Source organism: Jaculus jaculus, chromosome 13 (genome assembly GCF_020740685.1).
Source record: "Jaculus jaculus isolate mJacJac1 chromosome 13, mJacJac1.mat.Y.cur, whole genome shotgun sequence".
Classification (NCBI taxonomy): domain Eukaryota; kingdom Metazoa; phylum Chordata; class Mammalia; order Rodentia; family Dipodidae; genus Jaculus; species Jaculus jaculus.
Window position 1 is genome coordinate 92844715 of NC_059114.1, and position 27620 is coordinate 92872334.

Sequence of the window (27620 nt, forward strand, 5' to 3'; positions counted from 1 at the left end):
AATCAAAAAGAAAAAAAATCCGAATCATGATTAAATGGCAAAATAAAACCTTCCCTATGTTTTCTTTCTCTTCTTCCATTCTCCAAGTGGACATGCAGCAAGAGGTCATATGACCAGGAAGCCCATGGTCATAAGGGACTAGATTGAAGCTTCTCCAAGAGTACAAATACACAACTTGGGAAAAGAGAGAAGCTAAATGCAGCTGGAATTTCAAATGCGTGATCAGAAGATGTACTGGAAAATGATGAAAGGCAATCTTCTAAAACAACAGATCTTCCTAGCACTGGGGAGGTAGAGGCAGGAGGACTGAAGATGGAGGCCAGCCTGGGCTTCATAGTGAGACTTTGTGTCAGCCCTCAGTCTCCATCATACAAAACACTTTGGTTTCATGTGGTAAATGCTAAACAAGTACAGTCATCATGTAATACAAGTATGAAGTTTTGTAAAAGAGACAGCATAGATTGCAGTGATCTTTTTGTTATGAAGGATGATTTGAAGTAGTAGAAAATGAGAAGAATAGATGATGCTTTGGGTCATTCCTGGCATTGTACAGTCACTCAAAAGACATCTCATAGAAACACAGGTTCACATCCATGAAAACCTAGGGTCAAAGCAAAACAATCCCTAGTGATTTATCAGATTTGTTTTATATACTATGAGAAATAGTGGTTTTTCTCTTAAACAAAAGCTGGATAGTTTCATCTCTTTGAAAAGTTTTAGAGCATATATAGATGCCTACTTATACTTTACTTAGTTTAACAAATTATATTCTAAATGAACTTACTTATGCTAGCATTGCATATTAGCATAAACAATTTAAATGTGCCAGTCTTGTGAAACCAGTTTAATAAATCCTGCTTCTTGTTGCAGTCACCTCAGATTTCTATCTGGCTCATTTTCTGACTTGCTAACTCATAAAAGTAATAAATTAAAATTAGACTTCTACACCTGATCTGGCAAGATTGAAAGACAATCATTAGGCTTACTTGATAATGGCAATTGCAAAAGCATGCAAAATATTTTACGCAAAATAAATTACTTCATAAATGAAATGAATAAAATATGATTAGCATCAATTTAGGTGAACACTAAAGTTCCATCACATTAACAAGAAACATCAGTAATTTGACAAGAAATATCATAAATCAACCTGAAGGTCTTGTGTTTGTTTGTTGTTTAATGCTAATAAAGTGCTTTTCCATTCACTGAGTAGTCAGGGTCTCATGAAGCCATGTTTGTAAGCGGTACCTTCAGAAGAAAAATATAGAGTCCTGGGTAGTAGTGAAGGAAGTGTGACTGTTTTTAACAGAAATGAAAGGTGTAGCACCAGGCAATTTGAGGAACATACACAGCATTAAGATCATATGCAGGAATAAATAAAGAATGATGAATATCTTTTATGTCACAGTGACCATGAGAGACAGGAGCTGAACACGAATGAGGTTTAAGTAAGGAAAACAGATCTGGTTGAGCTAAACTGTGTGTGTAACCCCTTGTCTCAACCATGAGCTTTCAATCCATTCACATAACCTGATGCCATTCTAGATGAAACATACATCATGTAAATATTAATTAGCTATGTTGCCCTATATACTTGAGTTATCTCTAATTGAGAAAATGCCGTAACCATTTGGGAGGGGTTGAGGGTATAGCTCAGTGGCAGAATCCTTGTGTAGCATGGTTGAGGCCTTGAGTTCCATCCCCAATGCCCTTCCCGAAGGGTTTGGGAGATGTTCCTGGTATAAGTATATCAAGAGTAGCATAATTTCGTGATTCTGTTTAGTTAATAACACTGAGCTTTTCATACCTTTGGAGTGTGAAGCTGCAAGTCCACGCTGCTTTATCCATCTTACATGTTAGCATTAGTGCCTACAGAAGAATTGAAGATTGCAGTCCTGGCACAAAAGCTGTTTGGGGTTTATGGGATTATGGCATCTTTGTACTTAAATGTTCTTCTTGCTGTACAATACAGGATTAGATGAGACCAAAATAGATACATAAAAACTTATTAGCACAAATAGGTAGTAAATCTCCCACTATTACCATTATTTAAATTTTACATTTATTTTTTAATTTTTTTCTGGGTGTCCAATGAAAGGCCCTGAGTATGTTAGGCAAACATTTTTCTTTTGTTTTTGTTGCAAAGCAATCCTCAGACCTAGTTAAATAATTTGATCAGGAACACCTAGCTTTTGAGAAAATTGTGTTAAACCTAGGATTTCTAGTTTTAAATTCATGTTTTAGGTTAATGTATTACTTTTCATATTAATATTATAGATATACATGTCATAATTTATACCATCAGTGATTCAGTGACCTAAATTACTATAGTCAGGCAACATTTTTAACTACTCTAGATGCATGATTATATATCTTCACATTGTATTTATACATCCATTGATGTAAAGTTATTCACATCTATTGAAAAATTCTTTACTTAAACATTGAAAGCAAGGCATGGTGGCACGTACATATAAACCTGACACTTGAGAAGCTGAGGCCTGAAAATTGCTGCAAATTTGCAGTCAGCTTGGGCTCTATAGTGAGTTTCAGGCCAGCCTGTGCTACTGAGAATCTTTAAATTAAAAAAGGAAAGAATAAATAAGAAAAATTAATTTGAAAAAGGAAAATTCAGTGTGCGATTCTGAAGAGTTCAACTAAGAGTTGCATGTTTGGCAATTAAAATTCAAATGTGTTTAGAAGCAAAATCAAATACAAGCCTCATTACAATAAATGTTAATCTCCCTTATGAGACTTTAACAGGACAGTTACTGGAGGTATTTCTCTCTTCTGTATCAGAAATGACATTTTAATTTATGCTGACATAAAAAAAGCAGGTACTATGGAAAGGAGGGAAGCCTATGAAAGTCCATAAAATATCACCAAACCATGATGTCTCCAGAAGTGGTGGTGGGGATGAAGGGCTCGCCCATGGGCTTGTCTCCTCCCCTGGGCATGGAAGGTTCTCAGGCAAGGCTCATGAATACTGTTGACTCAGGAAACATGCTGGGATGACATAATCTTCTCCAGTCACCCCTGCCATTATTGTTGTGGCCTGAGAGGAGAACTATGAATTCCTATTGTCAGCACAGCTTGTGTTTCTAAATGGCTGCTTGTGGTCTTTGGGTGAGCATGAGCTAACTTGGATGCTTTGCAGAGACTGGGGTTATTTGCTTCTGAAGCATGGAGATAGGCTACCTTGACTAACCTGGAAACAGTATTTTATTTTATTTCTACAGACTAGCTGTACATAATCAAGGCACTATTTTAGTTCTGGGAGGTGGTGAAGAATTTGGATCATGAAATGAATGCCTGCCTGGCAATTTTGGTCTTGTCACTTTCAGACTCTGAGATTTTGTGTATCCAGGTTCCAATGCCATACTTTTATTTTTTAAGTTTAGATATAACAGTATCTTAGACACTGATATGCTATGGAAGAAAATGGTGCTGCTATCAGGGAAAATTAACGCACACAAGAAATTTAAGAGAGTGTTTGACATAATAAAAGCATTATTCCTCATGTCGTACTGCCAGGAAACCAAATGTCAATTATGCTATCAACTTGTGAGAAATTATACCTATTGTCTCATAACAAAAAGAAAGAAAGAAAGAAAGAAAATACTATTTCACTAGAAAGCTCTATCTCACTAATACCTGTGTGTGCTGGAGTGAATTCATTACTATTTTAGTTCTACAGGTCAATGTTAAACAGATAAAATAAAATTCATAGATGAAATGTCAGCATATGATAGTGACACAGTTGGGGTCAATGAATGAATGATATGGAATCAGAATGGGTTATGAAAAACACTCAAAACAGTACTGTCTGAATTTAGAGGAAGAGCTGAGAATGGAAGCCTCTGGTACAATGTGAGGGAATAATGTTCACGTAATTCAGTGTCTCTTTCAATGTGCATGGTGGCTAAATCACTTGAAATCCCTTAGATATTCTGTAGTGATCAAACACATTAAGAATGTCAAAACAACATTAGCTAACCCTTTTTGATGCCAAAATTATTGTACAGAGTAAAGGAACATTTTTCAGGGTTCAGGTCTGTGTAGAACACAATTAACTGGTGATGTTTACAGTGGAAAATACATGGGGAATCATGCCAGCACAAAAGTGCCAGCCCACTAAAGGGCTGATTTTTGCACATTACTGAAACTTAGGAGCTCAAACTTTATACTTGTAAACAAGGTTAACAATATTTCTTTTATGTAAATGTTAGAAGTAGTAACATGAGCAATATTTCCTCATATTTCATTAATCTTTATAAAACTATCTAATGGGATTTAACTGCATTTTAATTTTCTTACATGATACAGAAAACAATTTGTATATATGTGTACTATGTGATTTTAAAAATGTTTATTTTATTTATTTGATAAAAATAGAAAGAGACAGAGAGAGAGAGACAGAGAAAGAATGGGTGTTCCAGGGCCTCTAGTTACTGCAAATGAACTCCAGACTCATGTGCCATCTTATGCATCTGGCATCTGGCTTTATGAAGATACTGAAGAATTAAACCCGGGTCCTTTGGCTTTGCTGGTAAGCACTTTAACTGCAAAGCCATCTCTCCAGCCCTAAATGTGAACTGTGCATTTTAATACTTGTAAGAACTGAATAATATTTAAATTGGAGTACATATCAATCTCCTCGATTATTTTTTAGTGTTACAAACATTGAGAAAGTCTTCCCACTTTGTAAAATGTCCAGCACACAACTGTTATCTATAATTATCACACCGTGTTATAGCACTCTGTTGCTTCATTATGTTTTAAAATAAGGGCTATGTCCAAAGCTCTTCTATGCTGTAAATTTTGTTTTAAATTCCCCACAAAAGATAACAAAATGTTTCAAATGAAATTTCACCTTCCATAATTACTGCTCCATGAAGATGTCACTAACTACCGCTAACTGTAGACCCTGCTGTGGGCCCAGGAACACCATCAGGCCTCACTGCATGTGTGACACTGCTGTGGGCCCAGGCAATATCATTGTGTCTCCCTGTGTGTGTGTGACACTGTTGAGTGACCCAGAAACATAATTGTGTCTCACTAAGTGTGTGACATTGCTGTGTGCTCCAGTGACAGCATTCTGCCTTTAGTTTTTCAGAATCATGCAACATTGATGCTTCTAAAACTCTGAAATGTTTACTCTAAAAATTTAATTGCAGTGGCATAGGTACACATTGACCCAGAAAATGTCCTGTGATTTCATAGTAATGTTTTATCATTGCCAGATTCTCCTGCAAATTACCTAACTATGTACTATAACTTTGTCTCACTTAGAATTAATTCATCAGTATTTTATCAAAATAAATTTTTGTGTAATATTTTGCTACAATTTTAACTGTGCATTACAGGAAAGTATGTTACTGACAAAATAATCTGGAGAAAGAAACTGAATTTGCAGAAAAATCATGATATTTAGCATGGCATTTACTCAGCTATTCCATGGGAAAAAAGGCAAGACAGTGATTATTGATGTGGGTACTCAATTCTCCATACAAATATATAAATATATTCATATTCCTCCAAGTCTTCTCATAGAACATCCAACATAGAGCCGTCATTGAACTTTACAAATAAACTATTGTGAATAGCTTTGGCCACTGTGGAGCAGATGCTGCAGTCATGTTCAAAACAAACACTCATCAGGTGGAAGGGAGCCATTAAATATTGCTTCTTCTTCTCCCTGTGTTCATTTGCTCTTACAAAGCAGGTATAATTCAAACTTAACAAAATTTAGGTCAGTTAAACTTCCTCTGCCAAATGACTCATTTCTTCCTAGAATATTATTAAATTAATAAAAAGTATGACCATATATCAAATGGGGGGGGCAAAGAATTTCTCATTTTGTATACATTGGCATTTTTAGAAGATATTTTTACATTTAACCACGATCTAAAAATATTATAACTACAAAACTGCTGTAAATATTGGGAGAAATCTTTGGTCAATTTTTATTTTACTCTGTAGTCATAAGGCAAAAACATTCAACAACTGGGAAAGCTTTGTCTGCAACAAAAAAGCAGAACTTTTCCAATTCAAATTTTTATTTATTTATGAGATAGAGGGAAAAAAAAGAGGCAGATAGAGAGATGGGCACTCCAGGGTCTCCAGCAACTGCAAACGAATGTTTGAGTCACCTTGTGCATTTGGCTTTCTGTGGGTAGTGGGGAATCAAATCTGGATCCTTTGGCTTTGCAGGCAAGCACCTTCACTACTAAGCCACCTCTCTAGCACCCAAGTCTAATTTAATTTAATTTACTTTAACTTAAAGGATACCATATCTATGGAAATATATTGTTCCTGCACTATAAATGGGTGTTATCATACGAGTGCTTTTAAATTTTATATTCTGTAGAACACCACCTTCAAAAGAGCATGTTCAGTGACCCTGTGAGTCACAATGTCTAGATGAGAGGAGACAGGTGCCCCCCATAAAGAGTGCTGCTCCTGAGAAATGGAGGGATGCATTTCTCTGTGGGCTTTCCCGAAAGGGGAATAACATGCACTGGATGCTCTCACATGCTCTGTTGGAGAGTGCATGCAGCTTGCAGCTCAACATCTAAAATTTTCAAGCAATGTTCGCTGATTACAAAACCTTGCACTACCATTTGTATAGTTTAATTATATGTTTCCCAGAAAATATTCTGATGCACTATGTTAATTGCTTTCCATAAGCTTTATATGTATTCAGATGTTCTAGTGAATGTGGCAACAGCATTAATCAGGTGAAAAACACATTGGCACAATATATTCTACACATTAATTAAAAATGAAAGAATCAAGAGTAAAAACACTTAAACTCCCAACATTGTTGTATTATTACATTTAATGCTTATAAATAAATAAATGATACAATTAAGTTGATAAATATTCCATTTGGAGCTGTAATTATCTCACCTTTCTAGGTCAATATTTAGATATCAATGTGATTAATGAAAAACAGGTGTAATTTTGGCATAGGTCACAATCAAAATAATAATAAAAAATAAATAAATAAAAATATAATAAAAAATGATTTTTTATGGGGGAGTTTTGTGTATGAAAATTTGGTTGCTGAGTTTTTCTATCAGCTGAGCCAATGTGCTTAATTCAACTAACTTGAATGATCCAAGTTAATTTGCTTTATTGAAATCAAATTATTTGCTATGCAGATTATTTGTGGTTGCAAGAACAGTATCCCTTGAGATCTGGCATGTATCCATCACCAAGAATGGTCAAAGTCCAAAACTCCCTGGAGACTGTTAGTTTACAATAACTGCTGAAGAAGGAGACTGGGCTCGAGGGAAAGAACATCATTTCTTCTATGTCTAAGTATGATCTTGGATGCTGTAACTCTTGATGGCCATATAAGAAACAGCAATTAATTAAATCTAGAAAGGTGATTAAATGATGGCATTATTGATTTCACAAAAAATTATCAAGTAAAATGTTAAGAACACATTACTTTGGTATTCAACAAGTAGTCATTTATTTATCTAGGTCATATCTCTCAAATACACTAATCATACAGTTAGAAAATGCCATGTTTGGCCTTTCTTGAATATTAATTTATAACTTTCCAAAATTCTTCTTACAGTACCCCCATGTACACACATAAAAAGAGGACACTTGAGTTAACTTTTAACATAACATTACATACTATTCACTCATTTGATCATTCATTGAAAACTATTTGAAAATTTGACCCCAAATACATTACCATCTTTGAATAGAAATCTGTTTAAAGCAGACTTATATAATGTAGCCAGAAAAGACAGCAAAGTAATGATTACAAACCTGCCTCCCTATGGCAGCTAAATTTAAAGTTTTGAAATCAAATATAAAATATTTGAAAAGGTCATTGCACTCAACATAATAAATTAATTTCCACCACAGATCATGGCCTGTACTCTTACTACTTAATGGTTCATTTTTTTCCAGGCATTTTTTTCGCACAGTGATTTCAGGGGAAATTAATTATATCAGTCAAAATCCGTTTTGTTGTAAACTGAGGTTGGCCCAAGAGTGGCTAAGTTTCACAAGTTGGTGAAGGCTAATTAAGAGACTTTTATTTGATGGTAAAAGAAAAAGATTCTCTCTCTTCTTTGAAACAGTGAAGAGCCATGGCATCACTTAAGTGCAAAGAAAAGAAATTTAAGGTTAATGCAATGCTGAACACAACTTGTTGCCAGAAACATTTATACTTTCTCCTACAAATGTGCTTTCTGTGAGGGAGGCCAAGAGCTTGCACACACAAGCAGGAGACAAAACATTCCAAAGTTTCAATGTACTCATTTACACTGTGTTCTGCAAGAGTATGGAGTATGATGACAGTCTACAAGGCTTGGCAATGTATGTTGCTTTCATCAGATCATTCTGTAAATACATAATGGTGGTGTATAATATGCAAATGTGTAAGGATGTATTTACTAATTGGAGTATGGAATTTAAGTTAGAAAGTTCTGACAAACACTCATTGTGATTTTTCCCAAACCATGGCAGAGTGCACTAAATGTTAACATGGGGTAAAATTAACCTCTATTTCATTTTTAATTCTCAGGAACATTTAGTTTTCTAATTATTTACTATTATTTATTTACATGCTATTTCCAAAGGTCAAAATATTTTAATACATATATAGCTGAACGTATGATTCATAACTTTATAGTATATAAAATAAACTTTTGGTATCATACTCATCATTTAATAATGCAAAACTAGTGTCAAACATCTTTAGAAAAATGTAACAAAATAATCCTTCAGTATTAAAATTTCTTATTAAAAATCATTAGATGAAAGATAAGATTTTATGACACGTTATTAATGCATAGATGAATTAGGCATAAATAAAACAAGTACCCTGGGTTTATTAACAAATATAAATAATTGAAATATCCTCCTTGGTAATAAACTGAAACATTTGAAACCTGAAGGTCACATGTTTCCTTAGGTCAATTGCAAAGACAATTCATTCACACTGTTCTGCATGTTGGATGGTGGAACATTGAATTACTGTACACCCAGGACATAAGCAATGTACTGCATACTTACCAGGTGATTTTTATACCCCTTTGTTGAATGCAGGATTAATATATTTGGGCTTTTTATTGCTTGAGTAAAAAGTGCTCATTACTTATTATTTTATCTTTATAATATAGAAAATAAAAAAATCAAAAAGTTCTTGAAAGCATACTTCACACTGTTGTAGTGGTGGACTTCCTCAAGATGGCCTTCTGTGGTTTGGGTGCAGTGGGAGGAGGCACAGCTGCAGGTCTGGCAGGGGGAAAGCTGCTACTGTGGCTAACTCCCAGTCCCCCATTTTCTAGTGGGAAAGAAGGGAGATGGGGCGGAGGAGGGAGGGGAGGGCCGTGGTGAGGAATCTTCCCTGGTGGGTGGACAGGTTCACTGTGTGAATGGACCTCTCTAGATTTAATGTTATACCGGTTATCACAGTCAGGACAATAGCCATGGTACTGTACTTTTTCACTGAACCGAACTCGCTCTCGAGGCCCTGCCTGTGGACACCTGTCCTTTCCAGGTCTGTGCGTCAAAGGCTGCACAGGAGCCGTGTCCAAGTGACTGTTAGGTATGCTGCAGATATCTCCATTTGGAATCTTGTTAGGTCGACCTTGGAAGCCTCCATGCCGTAGAAGAGTGCCATTGGTCTTGACAGGATTGGCAGTGGGAACTACCCTTTGAGGGTCTTCACCCCTCACGGGTGTTAATCGAGGAGGAGGTGGTGGAGGGTTTGGCTTTCTCAGGACAGTGAGGATGGCAGAGGGGTGGGCTGGAGGTTTAACGAGCTGGGCATTAGCCTGCACTGTGATCTTCTCTATGCTGGAGGCTGTGGTGCCGCTGGAGCTGCTATTCAGCGTGTCTGTTCTGGAGCTGTCAGTCATTTCATCCTCCAGCTGCAGGCCACAGGTCAGGGTGTCAATCTGGTCAACCACCTGGTGGAAAGCACAAGGCAATTGTGTTGAAGAGTGACCCAAAGCGAAATATACTACAAGAAGTTCAGTTTTTATGATTATATTTCACGTGCTATAGAAGCCTTTGCTGATACTGGGCTGTGTACACCATGTCCACTTAAAGTTAGTCACTATATTTATAGAATATATCCTATAATCAACCATTTGAATAAATAGTATTACCTTTTGCACATGACTTCTATTTGTGGTGACTTTAGCAGGGCCAGGAATAAAAGACAAACAAAGGTAACATTTCCTAATTATTTGATTTCTGAAGTAGGCATTGTTTTAAAATTTACATAGTTATAAAGAAAGAAATACTCTAGATTATTAACTTATCTATAAATGACCACATTTCTTTCTTTTTTTTTTTTTTTGGTTTTTCGAGGTAAGGTCTCACTCTGGCTCAGGCTGACCTGGAATTCACTCTGTAGTCTCAGGGTGGCCTCGAACTCTCAGCGATCCTCCTACCTCTGCCTCCCGAGTGCTGGGATTAAAGGCGTGCGCCACCACGCCCAGCAAATGACCACATTTCTAGGTCAGGCATATAGAAATTTCAAGTGAAGAACAACTGATGGATGAAAGAGGTTGAGGAATCATCTTAACTCATGGGTACTGTGTTTCATTTCATTTTGGCAGGTGTGATAGTTAATCTCCAGTTGTCAACTTGGCAGGATTTAGAATCACCATAAATACACATTTTTAGCACATCTATTAGGAAATTTTGTCCATATTGGTTTAACCGATATGGAAAGTCACATCCTAAGTGTGTGATGAACCACCATTCCATGGGTAGAGGACCCTAGACTGCATAGAAGGGATAGAGCTACCTGAGCACTAGAATTCATCACTGTTTCTCATAGTTAACTGCATGTGACAAGCTACCTCAAGCTCCTGCCACCATGTCTTCCACCACCAGTGATAGACTATAACCTTGAGTTATATCCACAACACCCCTTCCTCCCTACACTGACATTTGTAAGGTATTTTGTGTGAGCAATGCGGAAATAGTATAGCAGGTGACAGCCCCAAGCCTTTTATTATACTAAGTTTCCATAGTAAAGAAAGAAACATTATCTGCTCTGAGGGATGAAACTAGTTTTTAGGGATGTAAATTTGCTGTCTAGAGCCCAAAGGTTTGGTAGCTCATGAGTGCTTTCAGTCTGTACATGATGATTTCCTAAATGTCTATTAAATGCAAAGAGACTAAAATGCAAAATCCAAACACTGCATCTAGGCAAAGAGTCTAATTTTAGCAAGATCCTCTGACAAGGAACAGTGAAAGTGCCAGTACCAAATACTCTAAAGCATGTTAGAGGTTATAAGAGAATAGGACCCCATGAAAATGGAAATGAAGTCCTCCTGAGAGTTGAATCATATATAACTCCTGGAAGAGCACTGCTTCAAATATGCTTTCAGAAAATGCTCTATAAAGGTCCTTTGATAACAAGAGACCCCAAATGTGGGTTATTTAAAGAAGACCTTGTTGGTGAAGGGCACTATCAGAAAGGAGGTTTTAGAGTGAACTAGCAGCTAGATTGCGAGAGCCTTTCGAGTGCAGCAATAAAGTGCCACACATTTCAAAATGAGCTCCCAGAAGTGAGAGAAGTGGTTTTCAAAGACACAATGTATCAGTTTTGTTTTTTTTTTCAGAATCACATTCTAGCTAAAGTACACAGTTTCTAACATGGCCATTATAAATCCTTATGTGACACAACTCCAGGACACTGAAAAATAATGACAAAGCTTTGAAAACAGAAAAGGAACACAAAATACTTAAATATTAACAAATATTAGGAAGGAAGTGCAGATATTTTCAGACAGTAGCAGTCCATTGGGAGGGTAGAGTGGCAAAAGATGTTAATGGGAGGTGAATATGAACAAAAATACAATGACTGGTGTTGCAGTCAGGTTAGTATTACTGGTAGAAATCACCAACCAAGAGCGGTTTGTGGGGGAGGAAAAGGTCTATTTTGGCTTACAGGCTTGAGGGGGAAGCTCAATGATGGCAGGGAAAGTGATGGCATGAGCAGAGGGTGGGCATCACCCCCTGGCCAACATAAGGTAGAGAAAAGGAACAGGAGAGTGTGCCAAAAACTCGCATGGGGAAACTGTCTATAACACCCATAAGCTCACCCCCAACAATACACTGCCTCCAGGAGGTTTTAATTCCCAAATCTCCATCAGCTGGGAACCTAGATTTCAGAATACCTAAGTTTATGTGGTGCCACCACAATATACATGTAAGTAAATGTCAAAATCAAACCCATTATTTTGCATGCTAGCTAAAAATTAATAAATTTTAAAAGTAGGCAAATAGGAAATAAATACAGGAATTATAAATAACTAATGACAATTTAGAAATGCATTCATACTGATTGAAAACAATTGGAATTATTTCACAGCTTAATTTTATGTTAAAGTGAGAGAAATTGACTTCAATTTTCCTACAACTATAAAAATAAATAATCTTAATAGTAAATGAGAAACTACAACTAAAGTAAAAAAAAAAAAAATCTCAATTGGTAAAAATGGGGCAGTTTTATAAATCCCAGTTTGTGGTGATAAAATGATTAAGTAGGAAATTTATATATTGGCAATATAGGTATATATTCAATGAGTTTCCAAAATGTTTTTTAAGGAATCATTTACACATTGTATAATGCAAAGATCCATGGTACAGTATTTCTCTGAAAGCAACCAAACTTAACCTTGAGTAACTAACGAATGCCAACAAGGCTGGAAAAAATGCAAAAATGTTCTTGCAGGTGCCAAGAAATTTTAAGAAAAGATTGCCTTTCAAATAAATTGGTGCTGGGACAACTGATTATTCATGCATATAATACTAAAAGTGGACCCTCACATTGCAATCAACTCAAAATGAATAAACATCCTTAATATAAGAGGAAAAACTCTCTGTAATTATTAAAGAAAATGAAGGAAAAACACTTTGAAATGTTGGTATTAGCATGACTACCTCCATGAGATTCTTATGAAGATTCATGAAACTGAAGAAAAATAGATATATGCTATAATGAGGAGGTTAGCAAAACTCCTATACAGTCAAGTTGGTACCATTGTTAGGATCGTCCATGTTCTGCCCCCTCCCCCTGGCTCCTCCTGGTTGAGTTATATGGGTCATGCATTGTGGAGTTAGCCCACAGTTATGGGTAGGAGAAATGTCTCTGTGTATCATGACCCAACAAGAGGCTCTGACATTCTTTCTGCTGCTCTTCTGCAAAATTTCCCTGTATTTTAAGGGATTTTTAGAATCTCCTTAATAAAGTAGTTATTAATATTTTTATCCTTAGGGTGTTTTTTATTTTTCAGAGAAGTGAATTTTTGGAGGCAACAAATAGATAGGTGCTGCTCTGTTTAATCCAAATCTTAAAGTCTGTATCTTTTGATTGAGGATTGAAATTATTAACATTCAGAGTTATTAATTATGGTGAACATTACTTCTGTCATGTGGTATTCTTTGTATTACTTTTTTCTCCCATTTATATATTTACTGTCATAGTGTGGACTTGTTTTTGCTATAGCAGCATGGATATGTTTATTTTTATCTTCTCTGTGTATGAGCCCTTAAATTATCTCCTGTATTGTTGGTTTGATGGTCAAGAATTCCTTTCATTTGTACATTATAGTAAACTCATTTATCCTACAATTATGAAGGGTAGCCTTCATAACTTTATAGATACAGTAATCTAGACTGGCAGTTATTATCTTTTCAAGATTGAAATATATCATTCCATTCCCTTCTTAGCTTTTAGGAATTCTGTTGAGAAAACTGCTACTAACTTGATGTGTTTGCCTTTGTATGTGACTTGATGTTTTTCTCTTGTACCCTTCATTATGCTTTATTTGTTGTATATGGTGTTTCAGTTATGATGTGATGTGTGAAGGCCCTGTCAGTTGGGTATCTACAAGCCTGCTGTATTTGTATTTGTATTGCTTCCCTAATTTGGAAAATTTCTGGTATAATTTTATTGAATATATTTTCCACATATTTAACTTGAGCTCAGTGTACTTCTGTGATTATTACTGGAATACTTGGCTTTTTCATTCTATACCATAGATCTTGGGAATTTTGTTTGTACTTTCTTACTGTTTTATCCTTAACAGTTTACCTCAGTAGCCCATGGAAAAGCCTCTCAAATAGCAAACATATTTTGGAGCACATATTATAACCCATGAAGTACAATGAAAGTGGTTGTAAGAAGGAAGATTATAGCTTTCAAGTCTACAATTAAAAAAAATAATAAAGAAATGGCTACAGAGGTGGGTCAGTGACTAAAGGTGCTTGCTTGTACAACCTAATGGCCCAGGTTCTTTACTCAGTATCCATGTAAAGTTAGATGCAAAATATGGTGCAGCATCTGGAGTTTGTTTGCAGTGGCAGAGGCCTTGTTGTGCCCATCCTCTCTGTCACCCTCTCTCTCTTTATGCCACAAATAAATAAAAATACTTTTATAAAAAATTAAAATAGAGCTAGAGAGATGGCTTAGTGGCTAAGAACTTGACTGTGAAACCCAAGGATCCCAGTTCAAGGCTTGATTCCCTAGTACCCACATAAGCCAGATGCACAAGGTGGCAGATGAGTCTGGAGTTTGTTTGCAGTGGCTGGAGTCCCCGATGCACCCATTCTCTCTACCTCTTTCTCTATGTCTGTCACTCTCAAATAAATAAATTGAAAAAAAACTAAATTAACATAAAATTGCACTTCAAGCTCTTAGAAAAAACAAAAAAAAAATCAGTACTCCTAATCAGGAGGCAGGAATATATAAAACTGATCAGGGAAGAAATTAATAAAATGGAGACATAAAGAACAATGCTTAAAGGGTTGGTTGTTCAAAAAAGACAAACAAAACTGATAAAGTATTATCCAAGTAACCAAAGGAAAAAGAGAAGGTCCATATTAATAAAACATAAAGATGACATGGTGGGCATTACAACAGGTAACAATGAGATTTACAGGATCGCTGGAACATGCTTTGAAAAGGTGTACTACTCTAAATTGAAAAAAAAAAGTGACACATTTCTAGAAATGTATGATACGTCAAATTCAAACAAAGTGAATATAAACAATGTAAATAGACCTCTAACAAGCAGTGAGAGTAAACTAATAATAAATAGTAACTCATGCAACAGTAGAGATAAGTAATCTTGAACCACATGGATTCACTGTTGAATTCCTCCAGATCTTTAAAGTACTAACACCAATGTTCCTCAAATTATCTCACAAAATAAAAAGGAAAGGAATTTTACCATGCTCATTTTATAATACCAGAATTACCGTTATTAAAACCAGATAAGGTAGCCCCCCCCCCAAAAAAATAAATTATAGGTCAATCCACCTGTTGAACATAGGTACAAAAATCCTCACTAAAATCCTAGCAAATTGAATTCAACTATACATCAAAGCAACAATTTGCCATGACAAAGGTGGTTACATTTCAGGGGCAGAAGGATGGTTCAATATACACAAATCACTAAATCACATTGGTAGACCTCAGGCCACCAAATCCATGATCACTTCAATAGAAGATTACAAGGTATATAGCAAAGTTCAAGGGACTGGAGATATTTCTCAGAGGTTAAGGCGTTTGCCTGCAAAGTCCATCCACCTGGATTCAATTCCCCAGTGCTCACATAAAACTAGGTGCACAAGGTGGTACAAGCATCTGGAGTCCACTTTCAGTGGCTGAAGGCCCTAGTGTGCCCATTCTTTCTGTCCCTCTTCTCTCTGTCCCTCTCTCTCTGCTTGAAAGTAAGTAAATACATGTAAAAAATTACCTAATGCAAAATAATAATGTCTATATTTGATAAGCCAATAGACAACTTTATACTACTAAGGAAAAAAAATCATTTCAACTAAAACTATAATAAGACAAAGTTGTCCACTTTATCCATTCTTTACAAACACAACCATTGAAGTCTTAACTAGATAGTGTGGGAAAAGAAACTAAAAGAAGTGGATACAAACAGGAAAGGAAGAATTTAATTTAACCCTATTTTTAGATGATGATGCAAGAGAGCCTAAAGACTCCAACTGAAAACTCTTAGCACACTGTTAGTAAATTAGCATGCTATAAAAATCAATATACAAAATCAGTATTTTTTTCTACATACAAATAATGAATATTCAAAGAAAAATTAAGAAAATTATATTTACAGTTGTTTCCTTCTATAAAATAATATACCTAGATATAAACTCAACCCAATTCAGACTCATTGATCATTGGCATGAAAAAGAAGACACAGAAGTAAACCTACACAGATACAGCCACTTGATTATTGATAAAAATGACAAAAACATGCACAATAGAAATGACAGCTTCAGGGCCAGAGATATGGCTTAGCAGTTAAGGCACTCACCTACAAAGCCAAAGGACACAGGTTTGATTCCCAAGGACCCACCTAAGCCAGATGCACAAGGTAGCACATACATCTGCAGTTCATTTACAGTGGCTGGGGGCCATGGTGTGCCCATTCTCTCTCTCTCTCTCTCTCTCAAATAAATGAATAAATAAAAATAAATTATTTTAGAAATGAAAGCATCTTCAAAACAAGGATACTTTTAGAAATGCATATCATATAGAATGAATATAGAAGAATAAAGCTATGTCTAGCTCTCTGTACAAAATTACATTCAAAATGGATTAAAGATCTTAGTGAAACTCTGATATTGTTAAAGAAAAGCATAGGAAAAAATATTTCAATATAGGAAAATAAGGACTTGATGACTCAAATCACTTAGGAAATAATATCAAGAATGGACAAATGAAATTGCATGCAGTTAAGAAGCTTCTATATAGCAAATGAAACAATGAAGTGAAGAGATGGCATGTACAGCGAATCCATTTACTAGTTATACATATGTTAAATGATTAATTGTTAAAAAGTATGCAGATGATTTAAAAAAATTTGGTCCCTCAAGAAACAATTATTAATGGGCCCAGTGGAAAGAACAATGAAGTCTCAAAAGATGAAGGAAAAATGGCCAATAAACATGAAAGTGGTTCATCATATCCATGAGGGAAATAAATACAAATTAAAATTAGATTGAGATTACAATTCACCAAATTAGAATGACTATCATTAAGGAAACAAAATAAATATTAGTAAGGATGTGGGAATAAAGCAACCTTTATACAGTGTTCACAGGATGAAATTGGGTCCAGCTGATATAGTTTAGGAGCAAGTTAGTTTACTCCTGGTAAGGAGTTATCTGAATATTGGCCCACAGAAACATGGATGCCACCTTTTCTGCTCTGACAGGGCTAGATCTCCTGTGTGATTTAGTTTCACCTAAGATGTTAGAAAGCAACCACTTCTTACTCCATCCCCTCAGTAACACGAAAAACTTCCTGCTTCTTTATGAATGTTTCCTGGACTTGTCATCTGTGTGCTGGCACTTCTTAAATCAGCTTCATGGGCCTACCAACCAATCAGGTCCCTTTCTTACACATCTGAGCCTGATAATAAGGCTTACTCCAATTTGGGTATCTGCTTCATACAAATGAGCTTCAATCACGTTAGTGAGCTCCTCTTATTTTCTACACCCCCTTAGTCTTTGCTCTCTTTCCACATTCCAGGGGGATCTTCAGTCCTCCTTTCTGGCTGCAGGTGAATTTCTTTTGCTTGAGCATTTCTCTCCTTTGCTTGCCTTCTATTTTAACTCTTCCTAAAATAAACTCATGGTGTATCCTTCTCTTGAGGCTATGTTTTCAATTGTTCACTTAAGTGGATAAGAATCTGAGACTGAGAGCTGCTGGCGTGGAAGTTCTAATCCCACAGCTGTCTCTCCCCTGTCACATCCACTATGGAAATAAATGCATGCAAAGAAAAGCATTTCTTGCATCCTTGCTTTGCTTTGGGGGTTTACACCTCATATTTAAAGTCCTCAAATTTACAAGTCCCATATTATCCAGAAAGACAAAGGAGTGAAATATGTAGAGAAAAAAAAATGAAAACATGGGAGGCGTGTTGAACCCTTTTTCTATTACTTGGCTCTTAAAGATTTTCTTTTTTTCATAGCTTGGCCCAAAGATACTCCATCCCAATCCTGAACAATTAAGAGGATATGAGCAAACTTTTATCCTTAAAAATGTGTCTGTGTAACTTCAAACATACTTATATTTTTTCCTTTAAAAACCTGCTTGGACTGGAGAGATGGCTTAGCGGTTAAGCGCTTGCCTGTGAAGCCTAAGGACCCCGGTTTGAGGCTCGATTCCCCAGGTCCCACATTAGCCAGATGCACAAGGGGGCGCATGCGTCTGGAGTTCGTTTGCAGAGGCTGGAAGCCCTGGCGTGCCCATTCTCTCTCTCTCCCTCTATCTGTCTTTCTCTCTGTGTCTGTCGCTCTCAAATAAATAAAAAATTTTTAAAAACCTGCTTATTTCTTTTAATTAATATCACATAATATGTAATTAAATTACCTTAATAATAAACAAAACTATTCTTGACAATACCCCCATCAAGTATTCACCATCACAAGAATTACAGTTATAAAATTACTGGTGGTAAAGGAGACATTTAACTTCCACTGAAACCTTCACAAGAGGATTTATTAATACTTCAAAAATCTTGGGGTGGACAGATTGCTTAGTGGTTAAGGTACTTGCCTACAAAGCCAAAGGACCCAGGTTCAGTTTCCCAGGACCCATATAAGCCAGATGCATCTAGACTTCCTTTGTAGATGCTAGAGTCCCTGTCATGCCCATTCTCTCCTCTCACCCTCATCTCTAATAAATAAATAAAATAAATCTTTAGGATTGATTTATGAAAATAATTACCTTTTAAACAGGTGGTTCCAGTAGTTAAAAAAAAAAAAAACCCAAAAAAACTAAACTAAAAGCAGAAATGAATGTGAGAGGGTGTTTGATTAGGATAATAAAGAGTGGTAACAACACTACTTTCAGCACACTGCTTGACAATGCTCAGAAGCTGAACCCAAGCGCTGGTTGACATAATTACTTAGTTTAACCTGAAAGAGGCTGATTGTAAGCATATAGGAAAAGAAGCAGAGAGAACAGTCAGCCTTCAGGGTTTTCCAGCACCAAGATAGGACTGACAATCTTCCATGGGCTCATATTTATAATATGCATGCTTCCTTGCCACTTTTGACATCATATGTATATATATATATATATATATATATATATATATATATATATATATATATATATACACACACACACACACATTATCTACCCACTTACCTAAATGATTAGACAAGACTAAAAATAGTCCTCATTTCACAAAACACAACCTTGTATTCTGTTTCATTATGACAGAACTTGTTAGAAAGGGCATATGAGTTAGTATGCATAAATAAATACTGTAATTTAATGTGAATGGTCATAATATACTAAATTGCATTCATCTTAGAAAAATTGCAATTAATGGAAATGTAAATTATTCTACAACTTGGTGTTGCCATTACATTTATGTCTATGAAAAAATAAAATAAAATCTTTGACACATAAGGATGTCTTGGGCTCTAGTGATCACAGCAAGGGAAAGTGACTAGCATGGAAGAATTACTCCCATTCCACAGGATGACTACACGTGCCTTGGAACACATTAGTTGTCTTTGAACTTCTCGAGTAATCACATTTTCCTAATGAAAGTACTGTTAATTAGATATGAGATAATCCTCATTATGGAGGCCAATTAAGGCTGTTTCTGTTTGTGGTCTAAAACATCCCAAATATCATGACATAATGGAATTATCTTATCTTATTTGTTCATCTTTTACCCTGGTATATTTGTTAGCATGTAGGAAAGTCATGTGTAGCCATGCAGACTGTTATTTGTGACAAACGACTCTAGGCTTGGAAACAGGTACTGAACATAATACATTATGCTTGAATGACAGTCTGTAATCTGCTCACATCCAGATGTGTGCAATTACCTTCTGTGGTCTTAGAAGTGATTTTAGACCCCTTCCTCTTCTGAACCCTGTTTGTGCTCATTGCTAATAAAAGTTCAGGCACTCTTTAGCACAACACAGGGCCATAGTAATATTTCTACTGCTCCCCCAAGGGCTATGACAATTCTGGTTCACTCTGCATATGTGTACTATATAAATCCTTTCATTTCTCACTCTGAACAGATTGAAAACAAGACACTAGAGCACATAAAGTAAATAATGGAAACGCATCGGGGTGGTAAAGCAGTGAGTGACCTCACTTGTCCAGGATTCCGGCTCTTTCTAACTTTCTGTCTGCTAGACAGTGTGGTCCTCATTTCAAATCCAAGTTCATGGCTAGAGCTCTGCTTACATGTGTACATTTCAAGAGGAAGAACTGAAAGGGCAAGGAAGGTACATCTACTACTTCTTAATGGTATAGAAGTTCATGTGTTTATAACTAACTTCCATAAAACAAACCACATAAATGCAAGGAGGATTGAAAACATAGCTTTAAATTCAAGTGTGTCTTGAGAAAAGTGATGGCTCCCCCATAAAAGGAGGAGAAATGTATATTTTCAAGGAATGAGCAACCAATAGAAACGAAAAAGACACACATTCAAATACACAAACCTAAAGTATCCATGCTAGAAAGTAATTAAGTTTTACTGAAAACTTTGACAACAGTTTGATCTGAATTATGGAAGGTTATTGTGTGGTTTTGTGGTGGGTGTTTCTTTTTGCAAAATGTATATGAGTACAAATTAACCTGTGTTCTCTGAAAATGATCTATATTTAAATGTGAATTATCAACCATCATCAGTCATAGTCAAGTTTAAGAAGAAAGTTGTGGAAGGTTTATAAGGTAAAACCTTCCTGGCAAAAGTGGAATTTGGGTGTTTTATAACCCAGCATAAATTCCTATTCTTTCCCTGCTTCTTGATTGCAGGCATTCTGTGACCATTGCTCACAGTTCTGTCACCATAACTTTTCCCCTGCAATTAACAGCATCTTTTCTTAGTCTATGAGCCACAATCTACCCTCCCTGAACTGATTTTATCAGGTATTTTGCCACAGCAATTAAAAAGAAGCTAATACAAAGACAAAGCTGCCAACTTTAGTGAACAAACAAGAACTTTGCAGGAATATATTCAGAGTGGTGTGGAACTATATTGAGGCTATACAAAGAACAGTTATACAAAAATGTCAAGAGAAGATGAGTATTTGAAATGTAAAACATATATGCTAAAGCAAAACTTCGACAGAAAGGCAGAAAGGTAACAAATATCTAAGAAATGTTCTCAAAAATTGGGCAAAATAATTTTAACAGAAAAATAAAATAATAAAGAAGAAATGGAGAAAACACTTCCTACCTTGTCTTACTGATTAAGGAATTCTATAAATAAAGAAAAAGAAAATATGAGACTATAATAATCAAGGAAATAACAGAAGAAAAATTCCATAGTTGGCAATAGGAAAACAGCTTCATATGGAAATGCCCAATTGAATTGTGATCAGGATGATGGAAAAGGAAAGCAAAATGAACCACTTGCCAAATAAACACATGGCTTCCAGAAAAAAAAAAAATCAAATAAAATAATTTCAGAATACAAGTAAAAATATGTAATTAGTTTAAACTTAAATACTAAATCAGAGGTTCGATCATAAGATAGCCATGGGCTACACACAAAAGATGCTATAATTTAAAAGTTGTCACACCATAGTGATGGTGGAAGAAATGAACACTGCTTTCACTAATAACAGTATAACAAAAAATAATCCATTTGTTAATTTTGACCACCTTTTTCAGACAGGTCATGATTAGGGAAAACATTAGTTAAGAGGAATTATTTTCCTGGAAAGGCTTATGTTATAGAATGGGGATAAAAAATGAGGTGAACTGTACTTTCCCTAATATCTGCTTCCGGACATGATTTGAAGGTAAGAAGGCATATGGATACTACTAGACTGATAGTTCAAGGCGTATCCCCCAACCCAAGACAAAAGTGAAGAGGCAGAGATCTGCCTTCTGAAAGCGACCCTGCATGTTCCATGCAGTGCTGAGCAGTGCACACTCACAGAAAAGTGGAGAGGAGAAGACCCCGCTTGTGCTTTCCAGGCAGGCTAGTTGAAACACTGTTGGGGATAATTCCATAGTGCCTGAGTGCTCTCTTGAGTGATAAGATTAAATTTGAAGGAAAAAAGCATTGCTGTTTTGTGATTGCTTTGGTAGAAGCAAAGCAGCAACATGTAAAAACATGAAAGTATTCTGTTTTTTTGTTTTTGTTTTTGTTTTTGTTTTTGTTTTTCTTCCAGGCATTGATAGAGGATGACTTGTGAATGCATCAAGAAAAGGGTGGAAATGGAAATCCTCAACATTCAGTTAGTTAACTAGTACAGCTGTAGTTTTGTAGAACATCCCCTAAGGATTCTAGCATTTTTTTTTGTTTTTAATTCCAAGCAGCACAAACAGCTAGTGATCTAACACAGTATAAATGTATGGAGAAATTCAATGTTTTCACCTTTTATTAAGCCTAATCATTTCTCAGTCATGTCACATATACATGGAATAGCCAAACAACCTTCAATGTGAGTCATTCAAAAATGCTAATGGACCTCAGAAGACTGGGAAAATTGTACAAATTTCAGAAGACTTGGTTACTTTTAACATAAAATTAGCTAATAATATTCACTCTACATTTGTAAAACCAAGTGTTTAAGGTTTTTTAGACCCATAATTTAAAAGAAAAATGAATTTATTTCATTTAATTAATCTTAAAATGTGACCATAAACATTTTTGAGTTAATTCTAAAGATAGTAAGAAATCTCTGACAATCTTATTTATTTCCATTTGTCAGATGCTCAGCATCTTTTTGGTTAGCAAAAGGCAAAATAAAAGTAGTGCTAAGGTAGCCAGAGACATGAAATCACACAACTTAGTACTACAAGTTCTGATTACTTCGTAAATGTCTCATGCTTACTTTATCAGGTAAAATATTTACTTTTTTTCTTTTTCCTACATGAAACATTACCACCATTCATAATGGCTGATGTATTATTGCTACATTTAATTTGTGTTTTCATAACATTTCTTGTTATTTTAATAGGCAGTATAATTCTTCTGAGGCTTTATGTAAAATGTAGGAAAAGAGACATCCTTAATTAGAATTGCTTTAGCAGCCAAACACATGTGAAAGACTCATCTATGTGCATTTTGTGATTATATACTCAAAAGCACTCCATTATGTCACTCAGTTCAAGAACAGGTGGTCACTCAAAATAAAGGAAGTATAAACTTCAAACACTGCACTCCTCAGTCCTTTTTATCCTTACTGCATTTACACATGTGTAGATGAAGAAGCATCTAAGTCACTTAATATTCCCATATTCAACATAAAAGTAGCCAAGTAAAACAATTCTAGAAGCCTCACCTGTGTGCTATCAAGCACAAAGCTTCTCAGTTTCCAATTCCTTTCCATTCAACCTGATCTCCACACTGCACGTAGAGTAAGAGCTTTTTTAAACATGCATTTCTTACACATACTTTTACAATATGTATTCATAGGAAACTCTAAATATTTCTCCATTGATCTTAAAAGATAAAAGCCAAGAGCTTACACAGACTATTATGTCCTCAGTACAAAGTCCTTTCATCCCTAGCCAGACCAAGGACCTCTGGCCCACTAGTTCTCATTCTGTTCTTCCTGGTTATCAGGGTCTGAGATGATGTAATGCTCCTGCCTAAGGATCACTGTATGAAATGTTCGCCAACCAGGCCCACCACTTCTTACTCTCAAACCCTGCACTCTTCTGGTTCCTTCAGGATTTAGAAAAGCACCTCCCCAGCTCCTCTTCTAAACAGTCTTTCCAGTCAGCACCAATCCCATCGACTCCAGATATCCTGCATGTGTTTCTCACTAGGGACCATCTTGCGATTTGTCAAGACTCTAACCTCCTAGGAAGCAGACAATCCTGTCTTTATGGCAGGAATAGTTAGTATATTGCTTGAATAAGTAAGCATAAATATATTGCTAAAAATAATATAATAGCATATCTTTTCCATGTGATACCCATTGCTTACAATTCTGTGCATGTCCATAAATATTAGAAGTAATGAATTTGTGTATTTATCATATTAGGAATCTCTTCTTTTTCTTTTTCATACAGATAGACATGAAAAAAAACAGGTGCATTTTTAAAATGTATAATGCATTCAAAAATAGCCCTTTTGGCAGGGATAAGGGAAAGGATGGTACCATGTACTGTTTACACACTGAGTATGTCCATAACTAAAAATATATATATATATAATAAAAATTTTTAAAAGATGAAAGAAAACTAAAAACAGGAAAATTCCTTCCATTTCTAAAATATGTTAATTTATTTATTTTTCATTTTTTTTCTTTGCACTTGCTACCGTTGTGTCTGAATCACAGCTGGAATGAGATAAAATTTATTCCCCTGTTAAAAATACAGCTCTGTTGAAAGGAAGCTGCTGAAATTCTATATTAAAATAAACTGGGGCTGGAAATATGGCTTAGCTGTTAAGGCAGTTACCTGCAAAGCCTACGGACACAGGTTTGATTCTCCAGTACCCACGTAAGCCAGATGCACACAGTGGTGCATGTGTTTGGAGTTTGTTTACAATGGCTGGAGGCCCTGTTGTGCCTGGTCTCTCTCTCTCTCCCCCTCTTTCTCTCTCTCTCTTAAATAAGTAATAGAATAAAATAGTAAAAAGTAAATGAACTGTTATCATGATAAGTACAGTTCTTAATGTAAAACTATTTACATTTACATTTACATTAAAATTACATTTTGACATGTTTCAGTATGTACATGTTAGATGTTGAGATAAATGCTTAGTATAAGGAAAGAATTTTAGTAAACTACACAATTATGTGCTTGACTTATCCTAGAATCTTTGTGGAATATAAAATTCTTGTCAAAGAAATTGGAAAACTGTATTATTGATATCTTGCATACATAATTATACCATGGGAATAATAATATTTCTTAAAAATTCAAGAACTATTAGTAGAAATATTGTTGATACCATTATTTGATTTAAAGGTGACATAGGCATAGTAAAAATGTTGATTCTCAAATGTTGTGTGATGATTGAATACGTTCATTATCTAGAATTATTTTCTTATTGATTATTGATATGTGTAAAGAAGTAGAAAATATCTGTGGACTTCAAAGTCCACATCATGTAGGAAATAAAAGTGAAAGATCACTTCAGGTACAATAAAATGCAAAGTACAATTGTGCAGTTTGAAGGGGAAAATGAATAGCAGATATGGATCCAATCCAGCAAAGTACAAATTGTCTGGCCTGTGTACATGCGTACATTTTGGACTGCTAGTTAGTAAAAGGAACAGCTAAAAAAGAAGGGTTTCTGTAAAAATGGAAAGATAAAGAGATGCTGGAAAGAAAAAAATAGTAAAGAAAACTGCCTAGCAGTCTTCAACGCCATTCTAATGACTTTGGCCTTTTCTTGAAAGTTATAGGCAGCCACCAAAGGTTTAATCACTGATGTAAGCATGTAGGATTTTGCAGAGCCCTAAGGAAGTGAAATGGTATTGCCATATAGCAAGTCATTTAAAATTCTCACTCATAAGCACACCCACATTGTGGAAAATGATGCCAACAGAGAAGCTATACCATGTTCTATTTGCATTAATGAGAACATCGGCAAACCTGTAAAGATACTTTTTAGGACATTTTTTTCAACTTGAAAGTACCTGTTTTAATTCATTTCTGATGGGATGGTGCTTAGTAAAAAGACACATTCAGACATTATCCATAGTGTAATAAAGTGGTACAAGCATTAGAAAACACATTTCTGTGCTTTCATTCCAGGATTCTTAATGAAAGAAAAATATAAGTTTGTGTTAAACTTAATGAACCATAATATATGAACTGAAAGAAAAGAGGGAATTTAAAATTTGAGATATATAAAATAGGCTTTCCAAGTATCTGCCTTCACTATCTAGATAAAAATTAAGAAACGCTATTCAGGAAAAAAAACAAACAAACAATAAAATCATCACCGAAAGTCTAGAGCCATTTAAATCTGCTAAAATATAATGAAAAGTCAATGTTTCAGGACTCATATTCTTTACTAAGTCCTTTAAATACTTAAACATAGACTTTTTCCCCCTATGAGAACACAGTATACAGCAAAAGCTATCTTTCTTTTGTTTTAATGATATTATATTAGCAGTAAGTACAAATACTATCTGATGTTGATAGAAGCAAACATGTAAATATATTTCTAACACTTAATGTACTAAGTCTGTGAACACACAAAAGTTGAAAACATCTCCTATTTATAAAAGTGTATTTTTACTCATTTCTTTCCATATATTAAAACATGATATACTGTCATCAACATATAATACATTCATATTTCATACATTTGTACGTTTGCTGTATAATCTCAATAAAATTATTGTGCATATCCCATGTTATATTTCTATTGAAAATTTTGTTGTTTTACACTTAACCCTTTGATATAAGTGCCTCTGTTACACTCATAAATGTTTAGAAATATTAATGCCCCCTAGTGGCTAAAATTATACATAATTTGAATGAATTTTACCACATAGCCTTTGTGAATTATTTTTCAAAAGCAATAAGCACAATGGTTATTTTATATATATATATAACCCACATTTTTGCTTCTTTCTTACTAACAAAATTTTATCGTTTTAAACCAAGGTATAATTTGAATGAAAGGTAAAAGATATAGCACTTAATATATCATTAAGAAAGGAACTTAAAAATGCCACACAATGCAAAATTGTGAGGACAATGTTTTATTTTGTTTCTGTTTTGTTTTTGTTTTTCAAGGTAGGGACTCACTCTAGCCAAGGCTAACCTGGAATTCGCTATGTAATTTCAGGGTGGCCTCGAACTTGTAGCGATCCACTTACCTCTGCCTCCTGAATGCTGGGATTAAAGGCATGCACCATAATGCCCAGCTAAGGACAATGTTTTAAGTTTCAAAATTTCATATATGGAGGGCTGGGTATATGAATTTTGTGGATGCACAGGCAAACAAGAATATAAGAATCAGAACATTCTGAATAATTTCTAATGTTACATAATCAACATTTTTTCAGGAAGCACATGTTAGACACATAATAAATTTTATATGAAGTATTACTATAAAGCAGTAAAACATTCAAGCATATCACAAATGAGAGCTAGAAAACCTAAAAGAGAATAGTATTTGGATAATCTGGTATGAATTGAGTTGAAGAGTGGCCGATGCTGCTGAACTGAGAGAACTGGGACAAGGGTCAAGTCCTATGCTTTTGGAAAAGACTTCAAGACAAACTAGGAAAACATATTTTGAAATAGATATGTTTCACAAGTTTTCACATTTGAAAGAAATGTTTACACAAGTGCCCCAATTCTGCTTACAGGAGTGAGTCAGCCCTAGGTCACCATTCTGAAGTCTCTGGCATACTGGACCATAGCTGCATGATGATGTTGATACAAAACCTCCCCTTTTGCATATTTGAAAAGAACGCAAAATTAAAATATTCTCCTCACTGTAAGTCATTCCAATGTAATAAGTAAACACAGTATGTGCCACTTGACAGTGGGTCATTTTATTTCTTAAGACAACTTTTCTTTGTGTCATCACATGTAAAAAAAGAAATTGGGCAGTATGAGACAGATTGCATAAGGGAAGTCAGTGAAACAAATGTGAAAATGCAGATTAACAAAC

At 35.2% G+C, this 27620-nt stretch overlaps 1 protein-coding gene across 4 annotated transcripts in view; it reads right to left on the minus strand.

The window, feature by feature from the left end:
- Prr16 (proline rich 16) overlaps positions 1-27620 on the minus strand; it is a 268096-nt gene that overhangs the window by 71615 nt on the left and 168861 nt on the right. The window contains exons 2-3 of one of the 4 annotated variants that reach the window (XM_004652541.3): positions 9188-9944; positions 1812-1959 (exon numbers count right to left, since the gene is read on the minus strand). In XM_004652541.3, coding sequence (XP_004652598.1) covers positions 9189-9944 — 756 coding nt within the window. In that variant the 3' untranslated portion in view covers positions 1812-1959; position 9188. Of the gene's footprint in view, positions 1-1811; positions 1960-8811; positions 9945-27620 lie in introns of those variants that run through there. The other 3 variants (XR_006633225.1, XR_006633224.1, XM_045132991.1) reach the window with 3 other exon arrangements.